The 19183-nt window shown below is 37.3% G+C and overlaps 1 protein-coding gene across 1 annotated transcript in view; it reads right to left on the bottom strand.

Annotated features, from left to right (window-relative positions):
* Positions 1–12197: 12197 nt before the first annotated feature.
* LOC127430745 (histone deacetylase complex subunit SAP30L) overlaps positions 12198–19183 on the bottom strand; it is a 162770-nt gene continuing 155784 nt past the window's right edge. The window contains exon 4 of the mRNA XM_051680767.1: positions 12198–13396. Within this exon, the coding sequence (XP_051536727.1) occupies positions 13268–13396 (129 nt within the window). The 3' untranslated portion in view covers positions 12198–13267. The remainder of the gene's footprint in view (positions 13397–19183) is intronic.

Genomic DNA, 19183 nt, shown 5'->3' with positions numbered 1-19183 from the left:
GTAGTCTACAAACAGCATTCTCACATATGTGTTCCTTTTTTCCAGGTGGGAGAGAGCAGTATGTAGTGTAGATGCAATGGCATCATCAGTGGAGCGGTTGTTGCGGTAAGCAAACTGCAGTGAGTCCAGTGAGGCAGGCAGCACAGAGCAGATGTAATCTCTGATTAGTCTCTCAAAGCATTTGCTGATGATGGGGGTTAGAGCAACAGGACGCCAGTCATTTAAGAAAGTGATTTTGGATTGCTTTGGTACAGGTACAATGGTGGACATGTGGGGACCACAGACAAGGAGAGGGAAAGGTTGAAAATGTCCGTAAAAACACCAGCCAGTTGGTTCGCAGACGCTCTGATGACGCGGCCCGGAATGCCCGTCGGAAGGATTGGGTTACATCCGCTACAGAGACGGAGAGTGAACTAACCTCTGTAGCTTCGGCCGCGAGGGCGGTGTTATTTCCCTCGAAATGAGCATAAAAGGTATTAAGCTCATCCGGGAGAGAGGCAGTGGTGTTCACGGCATAGTTTTTATTCCCTTTGAAGTCTGTGATGATATTAATCACCTGCCATATGCTTCTAGAGTTGGTGGTGTTGAACTGTCCTTCAATCTTGTCCCTGTACTGGCGATTGGCTGCTCTTATAGTTTTGCAGAGAGCATAACTGGCTTGTTTATGCTCCTCCGCATTCCCGGAATTAAAAGCGGAGGTCCGTGCAATTAAGTGCCGTATATAAATAAAATGTATATACATTTGCATATCGTGGAAACTAATTATTACAACCGCAGATCTTGTACAAACCTTAATATAAAGGTATTTATTGTATATCTGTTATCAAGTTTCTTGTTTTGTAAAGGCACTTCTAGCTGTGCTGTTCTTTTGCATTAATGCTTTTTATTTCTCAATAAAAAATTCTAAGCAATGCAGTAAGGTTTGGATACTCTTATTGTGTTATATGAGCCCAAGAAGTAACAGCTTCTGACTGTGAGACAGGATGCAACAGTGCCAGGTGTTTGGGTATAATAATTTTTCCTGAAAAAACAAAAAAACAAAAGTGTAAATAACCATGTGATGGGCGATATAAGCAATAAAGTATATGGTAGTAGTATTTACAGTTTTTTGTCAACAATGATATGTATGATATGGAATATAGCCTACACATTTTGATGAAAGTGCTTCAAAAACTTATGAAATAATAATAAGTTCCTTTTTTATTTAAAATAATGTAGCCTAATGGAAGACTTGTCATGTCAAATCAAATCAAATCAAATCAAATCACTTTATTGTCACACAGCCATATACACAAGTGCAATGGTGTGTGAAATTCTTGGGTGCAGTTCCGATCAACATAGCAGTCGTGACAGTGATGAGACATGTACCAATTTACAATAACATAAAATTAACACAGCACAATTTAAACGTCTGATATACACATAATTACACTCAACAATATACAAATAATAACATGCACTGTACAGTATACAATACGCACTATATAGATACACATTATTCAATAAAAATAAAAAATAAAAATATATAAAAAAAGTATATATAGTAGTATATATAGAATGTACAGTATTGTACTGTATTGACATTCAGGCTGTCGGTTGATAGTCAGTTGTTAAGAGAGAATATAATATAATAATAATATAATTTATGACAGTCCGGTGTGAGATATAAGAGTAAGGGTAATAAAGTGCAGTGCTGATGTATTTTGATCATGGGAGATCAAGAGTTCAGAAGTCTGATTGCTTGGGAGAAGAAGCTGTCATGGAGTCGGCTGGTGCGGGTCCTGATGCTGCGATACCGCCTGCCTGATGGTAGCAGTGAGAACAGTCCATGGCTCGGGTGGCTGGAGTCTCTGATGATCCTCCGAGCTTTTTTCACACACCGCCTTGTATATATTTCCTGGAGGGAGGGAAGCTCACCTCCGATGATGTGTCTGGCAGTTCGCACCACCCTTTGCAGTGCTTTGCGGTTGTGGGCGGTGCTATTGCCATACCAGGCGGAGATGCAGCCAGTCAGGATGCTCTCTACAGTGCAGGTGTAGAACTGTGTGTGGATGTGGCGGTTCATTCCAAACTTCCTCAGCCGTCTCAGGAAGAAGAGGCGCTGATGAGCCTTCTTCACAACGACTTCAGTGTGGATGGACCATGTGAGTTCCTCAGTGATGTGGACACCCAGGAACTTGAAGCTGCTGACTCTCTTCACTGGTGCTCCATTGATGGTGATGGGACTGTGTTCTCTGTCTTTTCTTCTAAAGTCCACCACAAGCTCCTTTGTCTTACTGATGTTGAGGGAGAGGTTGTGCTCCTGACACCAGTGTGTCATAGTGTGCACCTCCTCTCTGTAGGCTGTTTCATCATTGTCAGTGATCAGACCTACCACCGTCGTGTCATCAGCAAACTTAATGATGGCATTGGAGCTATGTGTTGCCACACAGTCATGTGTGTACAGGGAATACAGTAGTAGGCTGAGAACACAGTCCTGTGGGGCTCCAGTGTTGAGGGTTAGTGATGAGGAGATGTTGCTGCCTATTCTAACCACCTGGTGTCCGCTTGACAGGAAGTCCAGGATCCAGCTGCACAGCGAGCTGTTTAAGCGCAGAGCCTGGAGTTTCTCATCTAGCTTGGAGGGCACTATGGTGTTGAATGCTGAGCTGTAGTCTACAAACAGCATTCTCACATAAGTGTTCTTTTTTTCCAGGTGGGAGAGAGCAGTGTGTATTGTAGATACAATGGCATCATCAGTGGAGCGGTTGTTGCGGTAAGCAAACTGCAACGGGTCAAGAGAGAGAGGCAGCACAGAGCAGATGTAATCTCTGATTAGTCTCTCAAAGCATTTGCTAATGATGGGGGTCAGAGCAACAGGACGCCAGTCATTTAAGCAAGTTATTTTTGATTGCTTTGGAACAGGCACAATGGTGGATGTTTTAAAGCATGTGGGGACTACAGACAAAGAGAGGGAATGGTTGAAAATGTCCGTAAATCACCAGCCAGCTGGTTCGCTCACACTCTGATGACACGGCCCGGAATGCCGTCTGGGCCTGCGGCTTTGCGGATATTCACCCGTCGGAAGGATCGGGTTACATCCACTACAGAGACGGAGAGTGAACTAACCTCTGTAGCTTCGGCCGTGAGAGCTCTCTCCGCGAGGGCGGTGTTATTTCCCTCAAAACGAGCATAAAAGTATTTAGCTCATCCAGGAGAGAGGCAGCGGTGTTCATGGTGGAGTTTTTATTCCCTTTAAAGTCCGTGATGATGTTAATTCCCTGCCACATGCTTCTAGAGTTGGTGGTGTTAAACTGTCCTTCAATCTTGCTCCTGTACTGGCGTTTTGCTGTTCTGATAACTGGCTTGTTTATGCTCCTCCGCGTTCCCGGAATTAAAAGTGGAGGTCCGCACATTAAGTGCCACCCGAACATCGTTATTTATCCATGGTTTCTGGTTCGGATAGATCCGTATTGTTCTGGTTGGAACCACATCCTTCACGCACTTTTTGATGAAACACATTACGCTATCAGCGTAAAGCTCGATGTCGTCATCAGAGGCGGACCGGAACATCTCCCAGTCCGTGTAATCAAAACAGTCTTGTAGCGTAGAATCTGATTGGTCTGACCAGCACTGGATCGTTCTGAGGGTGGGTGCTTCCTGTTTCAGTTTCTGCCTGTAAGCGGGCAGAAGCAGAATGGAAGAGTGGTCCGATTTGCCAAATGGTGGGCGGGGGAGGGATTTGTAGCCATCCCGGAAGGGAGAGTAGCAATGGTCCAAAACCCGGTCCCCTCGTGTGTTGAAACTAATGTGCTGGTGGTATTTTGGTGCGACTGATTTTAAACTGGCTTTATTAAAGTCACCGGTCACAATGAATGCGGCCTCAGGGTGCGCGGTTTCCTGCTCACTTATACTCCCATACAGTTCCTTGAGTGCCCGGTCTGTGTCGGCTTGTGGCAGGATATACACAGCAGTGATAATGACCGCTGTGAATTCCCTCGGTAGCCAGAATGGTCGACACAGAAGCATGAGAAATTCCAGATCAGGAGAGCAGAAAGACTTGATAGAATGTACATTCCTCTGATCACACCAGGATTTGTTGATCATAAAACATACACCACCACCTCTGCTTTTACCTGAGAGGTCTTTCGCTCTGTCCGCTCGGTGCACGGAGAACCCCGCGGGTTCAATGTCCGTTACAAAGAAAAACTTTATCAATAAATAAATATTAAAAATAATATTTGATCTGCTTTATCTACTCCGCATTGCTTGTCAATACAAGCATAGGCTTTTCAATTTGAATATAATGAAGCAAAGCCTACACGGATTTGTTTTGGATTTTGACTTCCATTAGATACTGGAAACCATTTTGGTAACTATATAGTCTACTTGGTAAGTGCACTGTTGACAATGTGTTATTAATTCCCGATGTAATTGCGATCGCTTCTCTCTCCGTGCTTGTGGGAGAACAGTCGGTAGGAAAGCTTGAAGGTGTCAATGATAATTAAGTAACAGCAGCTGAGATGCGCGCTGCGTACAAGCGCATTATAAACAGGATTCTCATCTAATAACGTAAGACCGCACCTTTTAATGCAAAAATATATTCTTCTTCCTCCTGCGTTCTGTTTGTTCACCTATCTCCATGTTTGTTTGTTCATCTCTCTCACTATCAGTCTCACCTTCATCCAAGTGTTACATTGCATGCACAGATATTTGCATCCCACGATATAGACAATACAGAAACATTTCTACCTATTGACACTTTATTCCGTCACCACGATATCACCATTCCGCCCAGCCCTATCGGATACTACAATATTAAAACTGTACTCATGCTTTGACTACACAAACAGATATTTCCCATTGTGTAGACAGGAATTTCAGTCCAGAAACTAAGTTAAGATTGAAGTAGCAGACTCTAACACTGACCTGGAACAAAGACCCAGTGTTGTAATCCTATTAGCTAGAAAGCTACTGACATGTAACACAAACATATTGTCATCAGGACTTACACTCTAAAATTGGCATTTTTCGCCTTTTACAATGGCGACAGGACATTATCCTTGGTTGTATATGAGAAAAATTGAGACAAAACTTCTTTCAGCTGATCTCAGACGCTGATTGTTTGAAGTGCTGCTTGTAAACAGCACATGCTGAGTGACCTTGTGAATAAACCACGCCCCGCCTGATGGTACATCTGTAAAATGAGACCGCCATCTAGTGGTAGCTGCTTTTATTACACAAAGTTACGTGTGGATCGTGCAAGGCAAAACCAGCGGAAAGGAAGTCTCAAAATTCAAATGAATGAAACAGAAAACACACAAAAAGACATCAATTAATGCATGCATGTCACTTGATCCACAATGCACATTCAATGCTTCACAAGACCATTTTGTGTATCATTTGGAACATCTTAATTTGGTTGCATACACAAACTGTGATTTATTTGTATAAAAGGGAAAATATATATGAACAAATTCAATATATCCCAGGTTTATTTGTTTTAAAAAAACCTGACTGTGTTTATGAAATTATTTCTTCTAAACACATTTTGAGATGGTTTAAGTAAACACTTGCCAATAGTTTGTGATCTATGTTTAGCAAAGATAATGGGGCCAGTTGCATAAAACTGTTTTAGACTAGTCTTACAAGTTAGTTGTCTAAAACTTTGGTCTCAGCTTTTTCAGTCAGTTGCATAAAAACTTAGATCGTTCTAATTTAAAACTGAAATGTAAGACAGCAGACCCCTAAGCTAACTTTTCTTTGCATTCCATGTTGCCATGGAAAATAACTGTCAGCTTAGCCAGTGGGGGCTTCAGTTGAGACTTTGGCTACGTTCACACAGTCAGATTTTGGGACTGACAACCGTATTTACTTACAGGTGTGAGTCTTAAAATGTCCTGTTCATACAACAGCGTACAGTAGCAGTTTGAAAACTGTCTGTATGAACTAACAACCGAAGTCACAACCGTATTCTAACAGCTGTAACCATAGTGACAGTGACTAAAAGATGGCGATGTCCATAACACCAGCATGTCTTATCATAATTGCCGCTGCGTTATTAAATAAATTAGTCCAATCGAGACATGAGTTAATCCATCAGATCATAATTAACCAACAGCGGCTTTGATTGCTTTTTAACTGTGTACAGTTGTACTTGCTTGTTTTGATTATTGAGGGGGGGTTACCTCCCTCCCATCCCCCACGGAATCTACACCCCTGACTATCCAACATAACCATCGTCAATAGTTTTCCTTTTCAAGAACTTGTCCATGTTTTCTGTGCATGTTTACTAGTAATGTCGAAAAACACAAGTCACATACAGTACTGTGCAAAAGTTTTAGGCACTTGTGAAAAACTTTCAAAGTGAGGATTTCTTAAAAAAATAATGACATAAATAGTTTTCATTAATCAATTAACGTCATACAAATCCAGTAAACGGAAAAAGAGCTAAATCAATATTTGGTGTGAACACTTTTGCCTTCAAAACAGCACCAATTCTCCTACTTACACCTGGACACAGTTTTTCTTGGTTGTTGGCAGATAGGATGTTCCAAGCTTCTTGGATTTGCCACAGTTCTTTTATTTATTTAGGCTGTCTCAGTTACTTCTGTCTCTTCATGTAATCCCAGACTGACCCGATGTTCAGTGGGGGGCTCTGTGAGGGCCATGCCATCTGTTGCAGGGCTCCCTGTTCTTCTATTCTATTCTATTTGCAAAAGGAATGTTTGGAGTATAAAATGTATATTTCCTATTGACACACTAAAGTAGCAGATATAAATAACCATCTTAAGACAAATGTTTTTGTGAAACATCTTATGTGCCTAAGACTTTTGCTCAGACTGTAGGTATGCTGTATGAGGTCACAGGTGGCAAGAGTGCTAAATGGGTAATGAAAAAACAAGAAATTTGCTTCTTTTCTAATTTTTAGATTTGTTCTTGCAATGCCACAGCAAATTATAGGGATGCAAACTCATGAGGGGCGAAAAACGTGAGACGATCACTGGTCCACGAACATTTTTTCTGGGGATATATATTTTTAAAAGAATAAGCTAAAAGCACCAATTCTGCAATTTTGGTGATTCAAGTTTATCAAATTAACTGCACAATTGTGCAGAATTAGCTGCAAAAATAAAGAGTATTTTGGTGAGGCTTGCTTCTGTTTCACAAATTTGTTCAATTTTATTAACTGATTAGTTCAGTGACCCCTTCTGGAAATGTCACTAAGTGGCGACAAATGAGCGTCTTATATGCTATGAGTGAGTCATTGAATCATTTTGAGTCATTCACAACCAAAATCTACCAAGAGACTGTATAGTGTTTAAGCATTAAAAGATCAAAGCAGTTATATGGTTTACCTTCAGTTTGAGCATTATTTTTCATCCAAAAAGACAACAATAATAGTGAGTTTCAATAACGTCCTTACCTTCTCCTTTATTAAAACTTGCATAACTACAAAACTATTGACTTCAGTAGAATGTTTAAGAATTATAAACACAGAGTAGATCTACGGTATCATTATCCTATAGATTTAAACTGCCGAGCATGGTTTTTATCAGAAAAGACTACATAATAGACAAATAATAATAATTTTGAGTTTCAATAATGTTCTTTCATCATTGTAAAGCGCATTTCACATGAGTTGAGTCGAGGTGCCAATGCTCCGTTCAAAGCCAGCGTCAAGTGCCGCATTGCCCTCCACATGACAAGAGTTGCAGAAAGCAACACAGAGGGGCGATTTTATGAGTTTGCCATGCAAGAAAATGGGAGATGTGCAAAATAAACATTGAAAACGTATTTGGAAGAGAGAGAAAAATCTGTCTGTTGCTTTGATTGCAGAAAGTAATAAAATTACTTGTTTATGTTTAGGTCTTAGTGTTTTCTTGGTAAATTTAAATTAGTTCAATAACTGGGGTCTCTGATACTTGGAAACAATAAGGTAATATTATTTGGAGAGTTTTTAAATATTTCTTGTTGCTTTGTGCTCTCAAAGACATTATTTGTAAAGCAAAAACGTGTGTGGAAAAACTTTGGTGTAAAGTGGCCTTAATTCATAGACTTTCAATGTATTCGGCAGCGCTAAAACGAGTCATGAAAAAGCCCCTTAACGTCACATCACTCACTTTAACGCATTTATCATAGCTCTTCCACCCTTTTCTCTCCTTGATGAACAATGAAGACGAAAGATCCCGAAGTGAACAAACAACATGCCCCTCTCGTTCAGATGGTTGATGCATGTACCAGGTCATTCAGCTCGTTTACAAATGAGAAGTTTCACAAGTGTCTCTTCTTCAGAGTTCAAGCTCCATTCCTGTCAGACAAAGATTCACTGTGCACGCACTGCTGTAGCCAAGCACGCGATTGGCCGTAGCTGTAACCAGGACTGCAGTTGCCAAGAATGCGATTGACTACTGCTGTAATCAATCAAGCGGGAGTCTGACCCCTGATTATTTTTATATTTTTTATTTATGCATTTATTTATTTTGTGAAATTTGATAATTTTCCACCGCACACCTGACAGTCTTTCACAGCACACTAGTGTGCGACGGCACAATGGTTGGGAAACACTGCTTTAAAGCATTGTAAAGTAAATCCTTTATGTTCTTCCAAAAAACTCCAACTTCCAAAAGGTAGACCATTGGGTCAAGGCAATTTATTCATAGGGGGCTCCATAGATATTCATATGTAGGGATACAGGTCTCCAATTATTAGCAGTTGTCCTATGGACACCGAAACATTGGCCCGTCTGCCATATTGGAAAAGTCAAGAGACGTCTGTCAACACATGAAAGTAAATTGATAGATACAGTCTGCAACAGTCTGGAGTCTTTTCCAGCCAACTTTCACATTATCTGATCTTCCATAAACATTTGGCAATATTTTAGATGATTTAAAAATTCCTGACTTCACTTCTAAAGTCCAAATTAATATATCATGGCAAATATACTGAAAATTAGCACCCAGTCAGTCAATTCATTACATAATAAACCGTTTCCACACAAAAGTAGTTCATACAGCAGTCTGTGGCATCTCTTCCATTCACTTGCATTCACAAAGCATTCAAATGTTTCAAGATGGTACATATTGGCAATAGATGGTGATAGGTTGACGTATCCGAACCAGCCGAATAAGGCATCTACTGTATATCTATGGCGGGCTAAGTAATAAACTGGGAACGATTGGTAAAAGATGTAATGTTTTTCTGTCTCTTCGTGTTTCCCACAGGTATGAATAAATTAATGTGTTTCAAGTTTGCTGTATATGTCTATATGTTTGAAAGTAATGTTTTAACAGTTTAGAGATGTGAATCCATGTCAGAAATGTCATATTATTTGGTTGAGTGTTTTGGACACTTCTCAGCAGTCACTTATTTCCAGCGTAAGAGATGTGGCATCAAGTAGGTGTGGCCTATGTGATATTTTGCAGAGGTCAAGGATTTCGCTTTACTGATCACAGAGATTTGTCGGTGTCATGATCAATTGAATCTTGGAGCTCTATGGTGACCCACACTTCCCTGCATCCTAACGGAACTGGTGTGAAAAAATTCAAAAACTTCTATTTCCTACAAATTAAATAGAGGTCACAGAGGACCTCTTCTTGGAACCACAACTTTCTGAGGAGACTGTTTGGAATTTATAGAACAACAGGAGACCTGTAAGTATCTTAAGCAGTATTCTTGATTGCAGATAATCAGGAACAAAATCTTCACATTCAATTTAGCTGTTCATACTACAGACAGCAGGTCTAGCTAAGGATACACTGGTTATATGTTTTCAGTAGGCAGTCATTACAGGTACCTTATACAAAGCCCCAGAGATGACTGAGCATCCTTAAACTAAGCATAAAATGGAAGGATGAAATAAATTACATGAATCTGTCCCTGACTGTGAGCTCCAGCAGACCTATCCAAAGAACAAAATGTATAGTCATGACAAAAATAGTAGTCATGACAAAGACAGACATAACAACATTAAACTTAGAGGAAGAACCATTCAACTGGAAAGTCTCTTTTTAACCTAATCATTCAACTGACCTTATATCATGTTAAAATTGAATGATTACACACAATGTACATTGCTTCAGTGTTTCATGTGGAGATATGTGATGAATTACTCAAAAACACTGGCATTTCTGGTGGACAGCAATCTGACCCTAATCATCACTATCTGCACTGCCACAAGCTGTTGTGATGTCAACGGACTCGTCTGGTGTTCACAGTGTGTAAGAATTGATATACACTGACGGCCAAAAGTTTGGAATAATGTACAGATTTAGATGTTTCAGAAGGAAATTGGTACTTTATTTCACCAAAGTGGCATTCAACTGATCACAAAGTATAGACAGGACATTACTGATGTAAAAAAAACAGCACCATCACTATTTGAAAAAAGTCATTTTTGATCAAATCTAGACAGGCCCCATTTCCAGCAGCCATCACTCCAACACCTTATCCTTGAGTAATCATGCTAAATTGCTAATTTGGTACTAGAAAATCACTTGCCATTATATCAAACACAGTTGAAAGCTATTTGGTTCATTAAATGAAGCTTAACATTGTCTTTGTGTTTGTTTTTGAGTTGCCACAGTATGCAATAGACTGGCATGTCTTAAGGTCAATATTAGATCAAAAATGGTAAAAAAAAAAGAAACAGCTTTCTCTAGAAACTCGTCAGTCAGTCATTGTTTTGAGGAATGAAGGCTATACATTGCTAGAAATTGCCAAAAAACTGAAGATTTCATACAAAGGTGTACACTACAGTCTTCAAAAACAAAGGAGAACTGGCTCTAACAAGGACAGAAAGAGATGTGGAAGGCCAGATTTGCAACTAAACAAGAGGATAAGTATATCAGAGTCTCTAGTTTGAGAAATAGATGCCTCACATGTCTGACAGCTTCATTGAATTCTACCCACTCAACCCCAGTTTCATGTACAACAGTAAAGAGAAGACTCAGGGGTGCAGGCCTTACGGGAAGAATTGCTATGAAAAAGCCACTTTTCAAACAGAAAAACAAAAAGAAAAGGTTAGAGTGGGCAAAGAAACACAGAAATTGGACAACAGATAATTGGAAAAGAGTGTTATGGATCTTAACCCCATTGAGCTTTTGTGGGATCAGCTAGACTGTAAGGTGTGTGAGAAGTGCCCGACAAGACAGCCACATCTATGGCAAGTGCTACAGGAAGCGTGGGGTGAAATGTCACCTGAGTATCTGGACTAAATGACAGCTAGAATGCCAAGGATCTGCAAAGTTGTCATTGCTGCACGTGGAGGATTTTTTTGATGAGAACTCCTTGTAGTTTAAGGGATTAATTTTTTTTTTTCAAATTGTAATAGTCATTTTTCACGTTATTAATGTCCTGACTATACATTTTGATCAGTTGAATGCCACTTTATTGAATAAAAGTACCGATTTCTTTCCATAAAAGCAAAATCTGTACATTATTCCAAACTTTGGCTGCAGTGTACATGGATTGCAAGCCCTAGTGTCAAACTGCTTCAAAAAGGTTTTCTCTTTGAATTCATATTGTAATAAATGTCCAGTTACAGTTCTTTTATACCATAAATATTATTTTAGATTGTATCAGTTTTTCACAACAAACGTCTAAGTGTCAATTTGCATTAACTGTAATTCCCTTCTGCTACCATTTCTGGGATCAAGTCTTACACCCTGTGTACACCAGACACGTTTGTTGACATGTTGCAAAGGCTTGTGCGTGATGTTTTCAGTATTTCTGACTTCTAGGTGTTTTTTTTTTTTTTTTTTTTTTTTTTTAACTTGGAGTTTGGCAAAGTAGTAGTTAATAAGCAAGACATTTATAAAAGTAGTTATAATGGTTGGTATACCCCTGGATGTAAAATTAGCGTGACAAAGATATTTTATGTAAGTGACAGTCCTGGGAAGGAACTGGGGGAAATACAATTACGCGTCACTCTTGTGGGAGCATCTTATTAAGGTCAGACACAAATGGCAGCACAACAGCATGCTTGCATGTGAAGAAACCTGTGCCCATTTGCAACAAACATCTTAGGTTAAGAAAAGCATTAGTAATAATTGTAAGGGGCTTTGTAGCAATTCCCATTTCAGCAGTCAGAACACTGTAAGAACTGAAGGACAAAAATATATGCATAACATGTTTATTAAAAGCATTTAAAACCTATTTTAAATGTGTTTTACCTAATTCAGTAAATAAAACAATAAAACATATACAATATCCTGAAAACAAAATTCAAAGCCAACATACAACAAAATACTATTCACTCTGAAAAATAAAAACAGATAATAAAAAAGGGTGTGAATCCACTGACTGCTCACAAATGACACAAAAGACCTTACCAATTCAAATGAAATGTAAAATGCAACAACTATATACACAGCAGATATTACTTTAGAATTGATTTTGAATCAAAACAAACTTTTGTTGCATTTATTTTATGGGTAGTAGTGGCAATGTGGAGCCATTAGGGAATAAATGTTTGTGGTTTGAGGTTAACACGCACTAAACATGACAGAGTGGTTCTTAAGCTTAAGAATAAGCCGTCTCATTAGAAATTGAAGCTGAACAGAAACCCCTAAAGCACAGCATTATACATTCTGTGATGTAGTCTATTTTGCAATTAAAGTGTATTTTAACCATGCATTACATAGATGCGAAAACGCCTTGAGGATACTTAGAGTAATACAAGCTCTAAGTGTGCCGTACCTCTAACCAGCATTTACAGCAATATGATAGTCACTTCATTACTACAGCAACAGCAATCTGCTGCTCAAACGGTACATCTACAATGCTGATGTGATAAGATATAAAGTGGCCTAAATGAAATGTTCATTTGTTTATCACACTCTATTAGACTGGGGGGAACATATTAACTCCCAGTAGGTGAATCTCACAAAAACTATTAAGAACATGTCTGAAAAAAAATAAAAAAATAAATAAAAATAAAAATCAAAAGAGAGAAATAAATAATATATTGCAAAAAGAAAATGAAGCCTATTTTTAAGACAATTACAAGCTTTTATGTTGTTATATTATTTAACAGAATAATATAATTTTGGTAAGATATCTGAACACTTGAAACCTATCTGAGATAAAAATGTGTTTTCAGTATTTCTGTTTCTTCTATGTGGTTTATTTTTGTTACTTTGGAGTTTGGCACAGAAGTAGTTAACAATCAGTACAAGACAAACATTTTGAAAAGCAACAGTTTTCCACCCCCATCATAAATAATTACTTTTCTGCCAGTTTGAGGCACACCTTACTGAGGGCCATTGCAAGCAAGGGTGTGGGAACCTTATTCCACTTGTTTGCTTCCATCTGATTTCTGGTCCAGTCGACTTTTACTGCTCTTCACCATATAGATAAAGTATGTGAGTGTTTCCTTCTCATTCACTGGAATATTCCGGAAGTGACGGCTCACAGTCTGAAAATAAATAAATAAACATTTATTTTTGAAATCCAACATTTTTAAAGATTACTCAAATAATTGATCGCCGCTTAGTAGACCACTGCCTGCTTCAGTCTACTACGATGGACTTCACAGAAAATTAACTGCTGCCAACTACGGGTCAGACAACAAGGGATACTTTAGGGATATTTTAGGGATACCTGCATCTCGTCTTAAGATGGACTTCACAGACAATGAACACTGCCAACTACCAGACAGACTGCAAGGGATAGCTAATAAAACTAAGAAAATTAAATAAAAATGTTTGCATTTCTCTAGGAGTGTGTTATTTCTACATGACATAGTTTAATCATGAATATGGTCTTAAATATCTTAATATGGCCACAATGCACTATATAAAGAATTTTGTAAACGTTTTTTATTTTTGTTGCTTTTTATTACAAAAATTTCAAATATACAACAAACAAGGCACCAAAACATTATGATAAACATTTCAACTAAACTGAGAAGACAACAACATAATGGGATTAAGAAGGAAAAAAAATACACAGTACTGTGCAAAAGTCTTAGGCACATAAGATGTTTCACAAAAACATTTGTCTTAAGATGGTTATTTATTGTGCTAATTTAGTGTGTCAAAAGGAAATATACATTTTATACTCCAAACATTCCTTTTGCAAATAGCATGGAATAGAAGGACAGGAAGCCCTGCAACAGATGGCATGGCCCTCACAGAGCCCCCCCACTGAACATCGGGTCAGTCTGGGATTACATGAAGAGACAGAAGTAACTGAGACTAAATAAATAAAAGAAGTGTGGCGAATTCTCTAAGAAGCTTGGAACATCCTGTCTGCCGACAACCAAGAAAAACTGTGTCCAGGTGTAAGTAGGAGAACTAGTGCTGTTTTGAAGGCAAAAGTGTTCACACCAAATATTGATTTAGCTTTTTTTCTGTTTACTGGACTTTGTATGACGGTAACTGACTAATGAAAACTATTTATTTCATTATTTTTGTAAGAAATCCTCACTTTGAAAATTTTTCACAAGTGCCTAAAACTTTTGCACAGTACTGTATATATATATATATATATATACTATATATGTATATATATATATAGATAGATAGATAGATAGATAGATATATTTTTTTTTTACATACAATAATCATTAAGTTTTTGAAGGTACAGATATGTTTTTGAAAGTTTAAATAATCCATTCAAGATCCTCTTGGCTCAAGAGTCTAAGAGGGCATGTTCCTCCTCAGTCTGAATGGGCATGATGCCTCTGGCCTTGACACTGGCATATCATGCATTCTTTAATCACTCTCCAAGCAGCCGAGTTGGCATTAGGAATCCAGTTTCAATAAATGAATTTAAAGGGATAGTTCACCTAAAAACTCAGGATTTACTCACCCTCATGCCATCCCAGATGTGTATGACTTTCTTCTGCTGAATACAAAAAAAAATTTAAAAAAAAAAAACAACTTTTTTTTAAGAAGAATATTTCAGCTTTGTAGGTCCATACAATGCAAGTGAATGGGTGCCAAAATTTTGAAGCTCCAAAATGCACATATTTCCATCATAAAAGTAATCCATACGACTCCAGTGGTTAAATCCATGCCTTCTCAAGCGATATGATAGGTTTTTGTTTTATTTTTGGTGATTTGCATTCTTTGTGCATATCGCCAACTACTGGGCAGGGAAGATAATTTATGGTAAAAACTGACTTAAATATTGATCTGTGTCTCACCCACAACTATCAAATTGCTTCAGAAGACACTGGAGTTGTACGGATTACTTTTATGATGGCTATATGTGCATTTTAGTGATTACAAATTTTGGCACTCATTCACTTGCATTGTAAGGACTGACAGAGCAGAAATATCTTTCTAAAAATCTTTGTTTGTGTTCAGCAGAAGAAAGTCATACACATTTGGGATGGCATTATTAACTCACCCAAGTTAATAATGAGAGAATTTAAATTTTTGGGTGAACTACTGTATCCCTTTAAGTTTTAAACAAAATTGAATGGTGGAAGTGAAGTGCATGCAAAAATGATCACCAATCCCTCGATCCATGACCAAACCTGGATGGCCGATAATACACGCAACTCCTCACAAACCTTAAAAAATTATTTCATCACACACTAGTAAAATCATTGAGTGAGTGAACCGGAAAATTAGAGCACAGCAAACAGGGCTGCACATTTTCAGAAACAACCTTGATCAACAGTCGTGAATGGTAATGAATACTCTTTGCACTCTCAGACTAAACACGGAGTAAAAGCTGTAAGTGAAAATCAAGTAATATTTGTATTTGAAAGCACATAGTTACATATGTTATAAACAGATGTGGCTTGTCGCGTTTAATCCTAAAACAAACAACGTAAAAAATGGTTACACACAATTGATTACAAGAGGTTCCAGATAAAAAAAGCCCAAATACAATGTTATACAAAGCATAGATCTTGAGAAAATCTTCACATGATTGTGAAGTGATTTGACATGTGGCTGAATGGAAGTCGGCTGGCCACTCCTTGGTACTAATGTCTTTTATCACAACCAGGCTATCACTGCAAATTACATGGATGTGACTTATCAAAAAAAAAAAAAAAAAATAAATAAATAAAAAAAAAAAAATTTCCAACACACTTTTGCCAGGTTCGACTTATTTTCTGCAGTTATCAACATTAGTTAACATTAATTAACAATTAAAACCACTTCTACAGAATTTATTAATCTTTGTTAATGTTAATTTCAACATATACATTTTTTTAATCAAATGTTGTATACAATATGTTAACATTTGTTAATGCACTAAGAACTAACATGAACAAACAAAGAAAAATTGTATATAACAAAGATTAATAAATGCTGTAAAATATTGTAATTGTTAGTTCATAATACTTTAATGTATTAACAAATAAAACCTTATTGTAAAGTGTTAACAATAATTCTTGACAAACACATAGTTATTGTTGATCAGCACAAAACCACCCAAACAGAGCGTAGAAGTTATAAATATATAGCCAACATTTGGGAAGGGATCATTTTGACAAGCTTCGTGATTTGGATTGAAATGTGATAAACATTGGATCTTCTCATATCGATGCTATGAGATTTCCTTCAACATGTATGGTTTCTGTGCTGCATTTACAACTGTCATGCTGATTTTTACACATTAATCTGAAAATGCCAATGAATAAAAATTTAATATTACATGTTTTTAGGAGTGCCAACCCCTCTTCATCATGTGGCTAGTATTATTTCTGGATTGTGCATTGAAATTCACAGAGTTTTTACAGAGAGTGGTCTCCCAAAATCTTGTGTCCATTTTTATTACATCCGTAACCCAAGTTCATTTTCTGATCTAAACAGGGGAAAAATTAATCTAGACTGAACATTTTCAGATGTCTGCACTATACAGACAAACAGTTTTATATATAGGTGAAGATACATTTCACAGTTTCAAACCTGTTTTATATCCAGTACTGGGTGGATTACTTGTGAATTGTAATCAGGTACTGATTACAAATTACATGACAAAAAATGCAGTCAGTAACAATCTGATAGATTAAATTTTTTGAGGTAATCTATTCCGATTACTTTTGGATTACTTTCAACCTAATTCTGCATGGTTTAATCATTTGAGTGGAGTTTATGTCCACAAATGCAGAAAGATGATCACAAATGTAAAAATATGAAGGAAGTTTTAATATTTTCATGTTTTCCCCCATGATGCTGATAGAGGTCTAGGCCCTCCATTAATGACAGAATCAAATATGTTTGAGTTTAACAGGCATTTCTTATTGGAGTTTCTAAACTTATGGACAGGTTCCCAGGGCACGTTAACACAAATGTGGTCATGCAATTTCACCATTTTATAAACGCCATCCACATGTGGTAAGAGATCAGACCAGTTATATTTGTGAATCAGTGACACAAAAACTTCTCAAAGTTATCACTATGCCAAAAGTGCATTCATATGCATCTGTGAAGCCGACTACAAAAGCAATTCAAGAAACTAAAAGAAACTTTACAGCGATGATCCAATTGAATTTGAATTGACGTGTATTTGTTCATTTTGATGCGTTTGATGGACAAAACCATTCCAAAGACATTGCGACACATGGTTATATTACACACAGAGTGATAATTCAAATAATAATTGAAAAAATGTGTTTGAGTCGGTTAGATTTGCAATGTAAATAAAAAAATAAAATAACATGCAAACATACATCCACATGCTTCTTTAGATTTTTTACGTAGAAATCTTTGCAGTTTAAAGGATATTAACTTTTGGAAGGCAGAGTTTGCATTGCACAGTGATGTTTTTGCCCCTTGTGTCCTTAAAAATGGAATTATCTCTATAGATCCAGTGGGTAAATGCTGAGGTAGACTGCTCCATCTTCACCTGGCTGGCTAGTAGCAAGTATCAGTTCTGAGAGCAATACACACAACCCTCCCCCTCTCTTCCGAAAACACTCAAAGACTTACCGAATGTATATCAGTGGTGTGCTAATTTAGAATGAAATATTTAAAAGATTGAAAAAAGAGAATGATTAGGATGATCAGTAAATTATTCACAATTTACTGCAGTTGCCTTGTTAATAAGTAATCATGTAATCCATATAAAAGTAACTGTAGTCTGATTAAGTATTTAAAAATGTAATTTAATCCAATTACAAGTACTTGATTTTTGTCTCATTTGATCTCATTACATAATCCAGATTACATGTAATCCATTACTACCCAGCACTGTTTATATCCAACCATTTTATTTCTCTTGATGAATTAAAATAAACCTGTCTTACTTGAATGAAGTCCTGACAGCGAAAATAAGGAGCTTCCGTCTCGCGTGTTCTCAACAAAGTGTGTGCATGGGTTAGGAAGCAGAAGCAGCTGTGAAGTTTGTAAGTGAAGTTGTTCCGAGGGAAAGTTGAATGACACTTTTTTGGGTGAAACATGCTTATCGAGAATGCACTGAACAGGACATTGTCGATAACATGAACCCCCGATGAAATATTAACACACCCCTTTTTTTATTTTTTAAACAGATTTACACAGTTCATGCGGGTCACATTTTTAGGTCGGAAAAACCAGAATTCCGGATTCATCTGGAAGAATTACATCCCTGATAATGGGTTCTATTTGCTTTTGACGTGACACATCACTTGCGACCGGTGTAAATAGGGTCTTAGGATATCTCACAAATTTGTATTAAAAAAACAAATTATAATTTAGGAATCTTTTCTTATCTAAAAAACTTTTATGTATCATTGCTTCCTAATCCTAACTCTTCAGAAAATTCAGAAGAAAATTTCGAAATGTATATTTTTTAAATTAAAAAACCTGCATGAAATATCTCAGCAATGATTTTGTGTGCTGAATTTTAGCTTGGTATGTCTCTTCAACACCTAACATGTCTACAGCAGTGTGACGGAGTGACACGTGCGCTGTAATGCAGATCGGAAGTGCTGGTACGAACCTGCTTAGGGTGACACATAAAGCATTATGGTTTTGCAATGGACATCATATTTACTCATTATTTTTTTTAATTTTAAGACAATTAGAAAATAATAGAACAGGATATATTCTGATATATTTTGATGTTTTATTTTTCATATATTAAAAACATGACAAATATGAAAAATTATTCACTACATTCACACTGAAATTTCATGAGATGCAACTGGCTGTCAAACACATACTGAGCTACACATAACACATAAGCTACATTTGCATTTGGGTCATTCTCAAAAAATGCTGATTTTCCGACTGTAACGAATGAGGCTGGTATTCAT

Source organism: Myxocyprinus asiaticus, chromosome 40, assembly GCF_019703515.2.
Source record: "Myxocyprinus asiaticus isolate MX2 ecotype Aquarium Trade chromosome 40, UBuf_Myxa_2, whole genome shotgun sequence".
Classification (NCBI taxonomy): domain Eukaryota; kingdom Metazoa; phylum Chordata; class Actinopteri; order Cypriniformes; family Catostomidae; genus Myxocyprinus; species Myxocyprinus asiaticus.
This window is presented reverse-complemented; position numbering and strand designations above follow the sequence as displayed.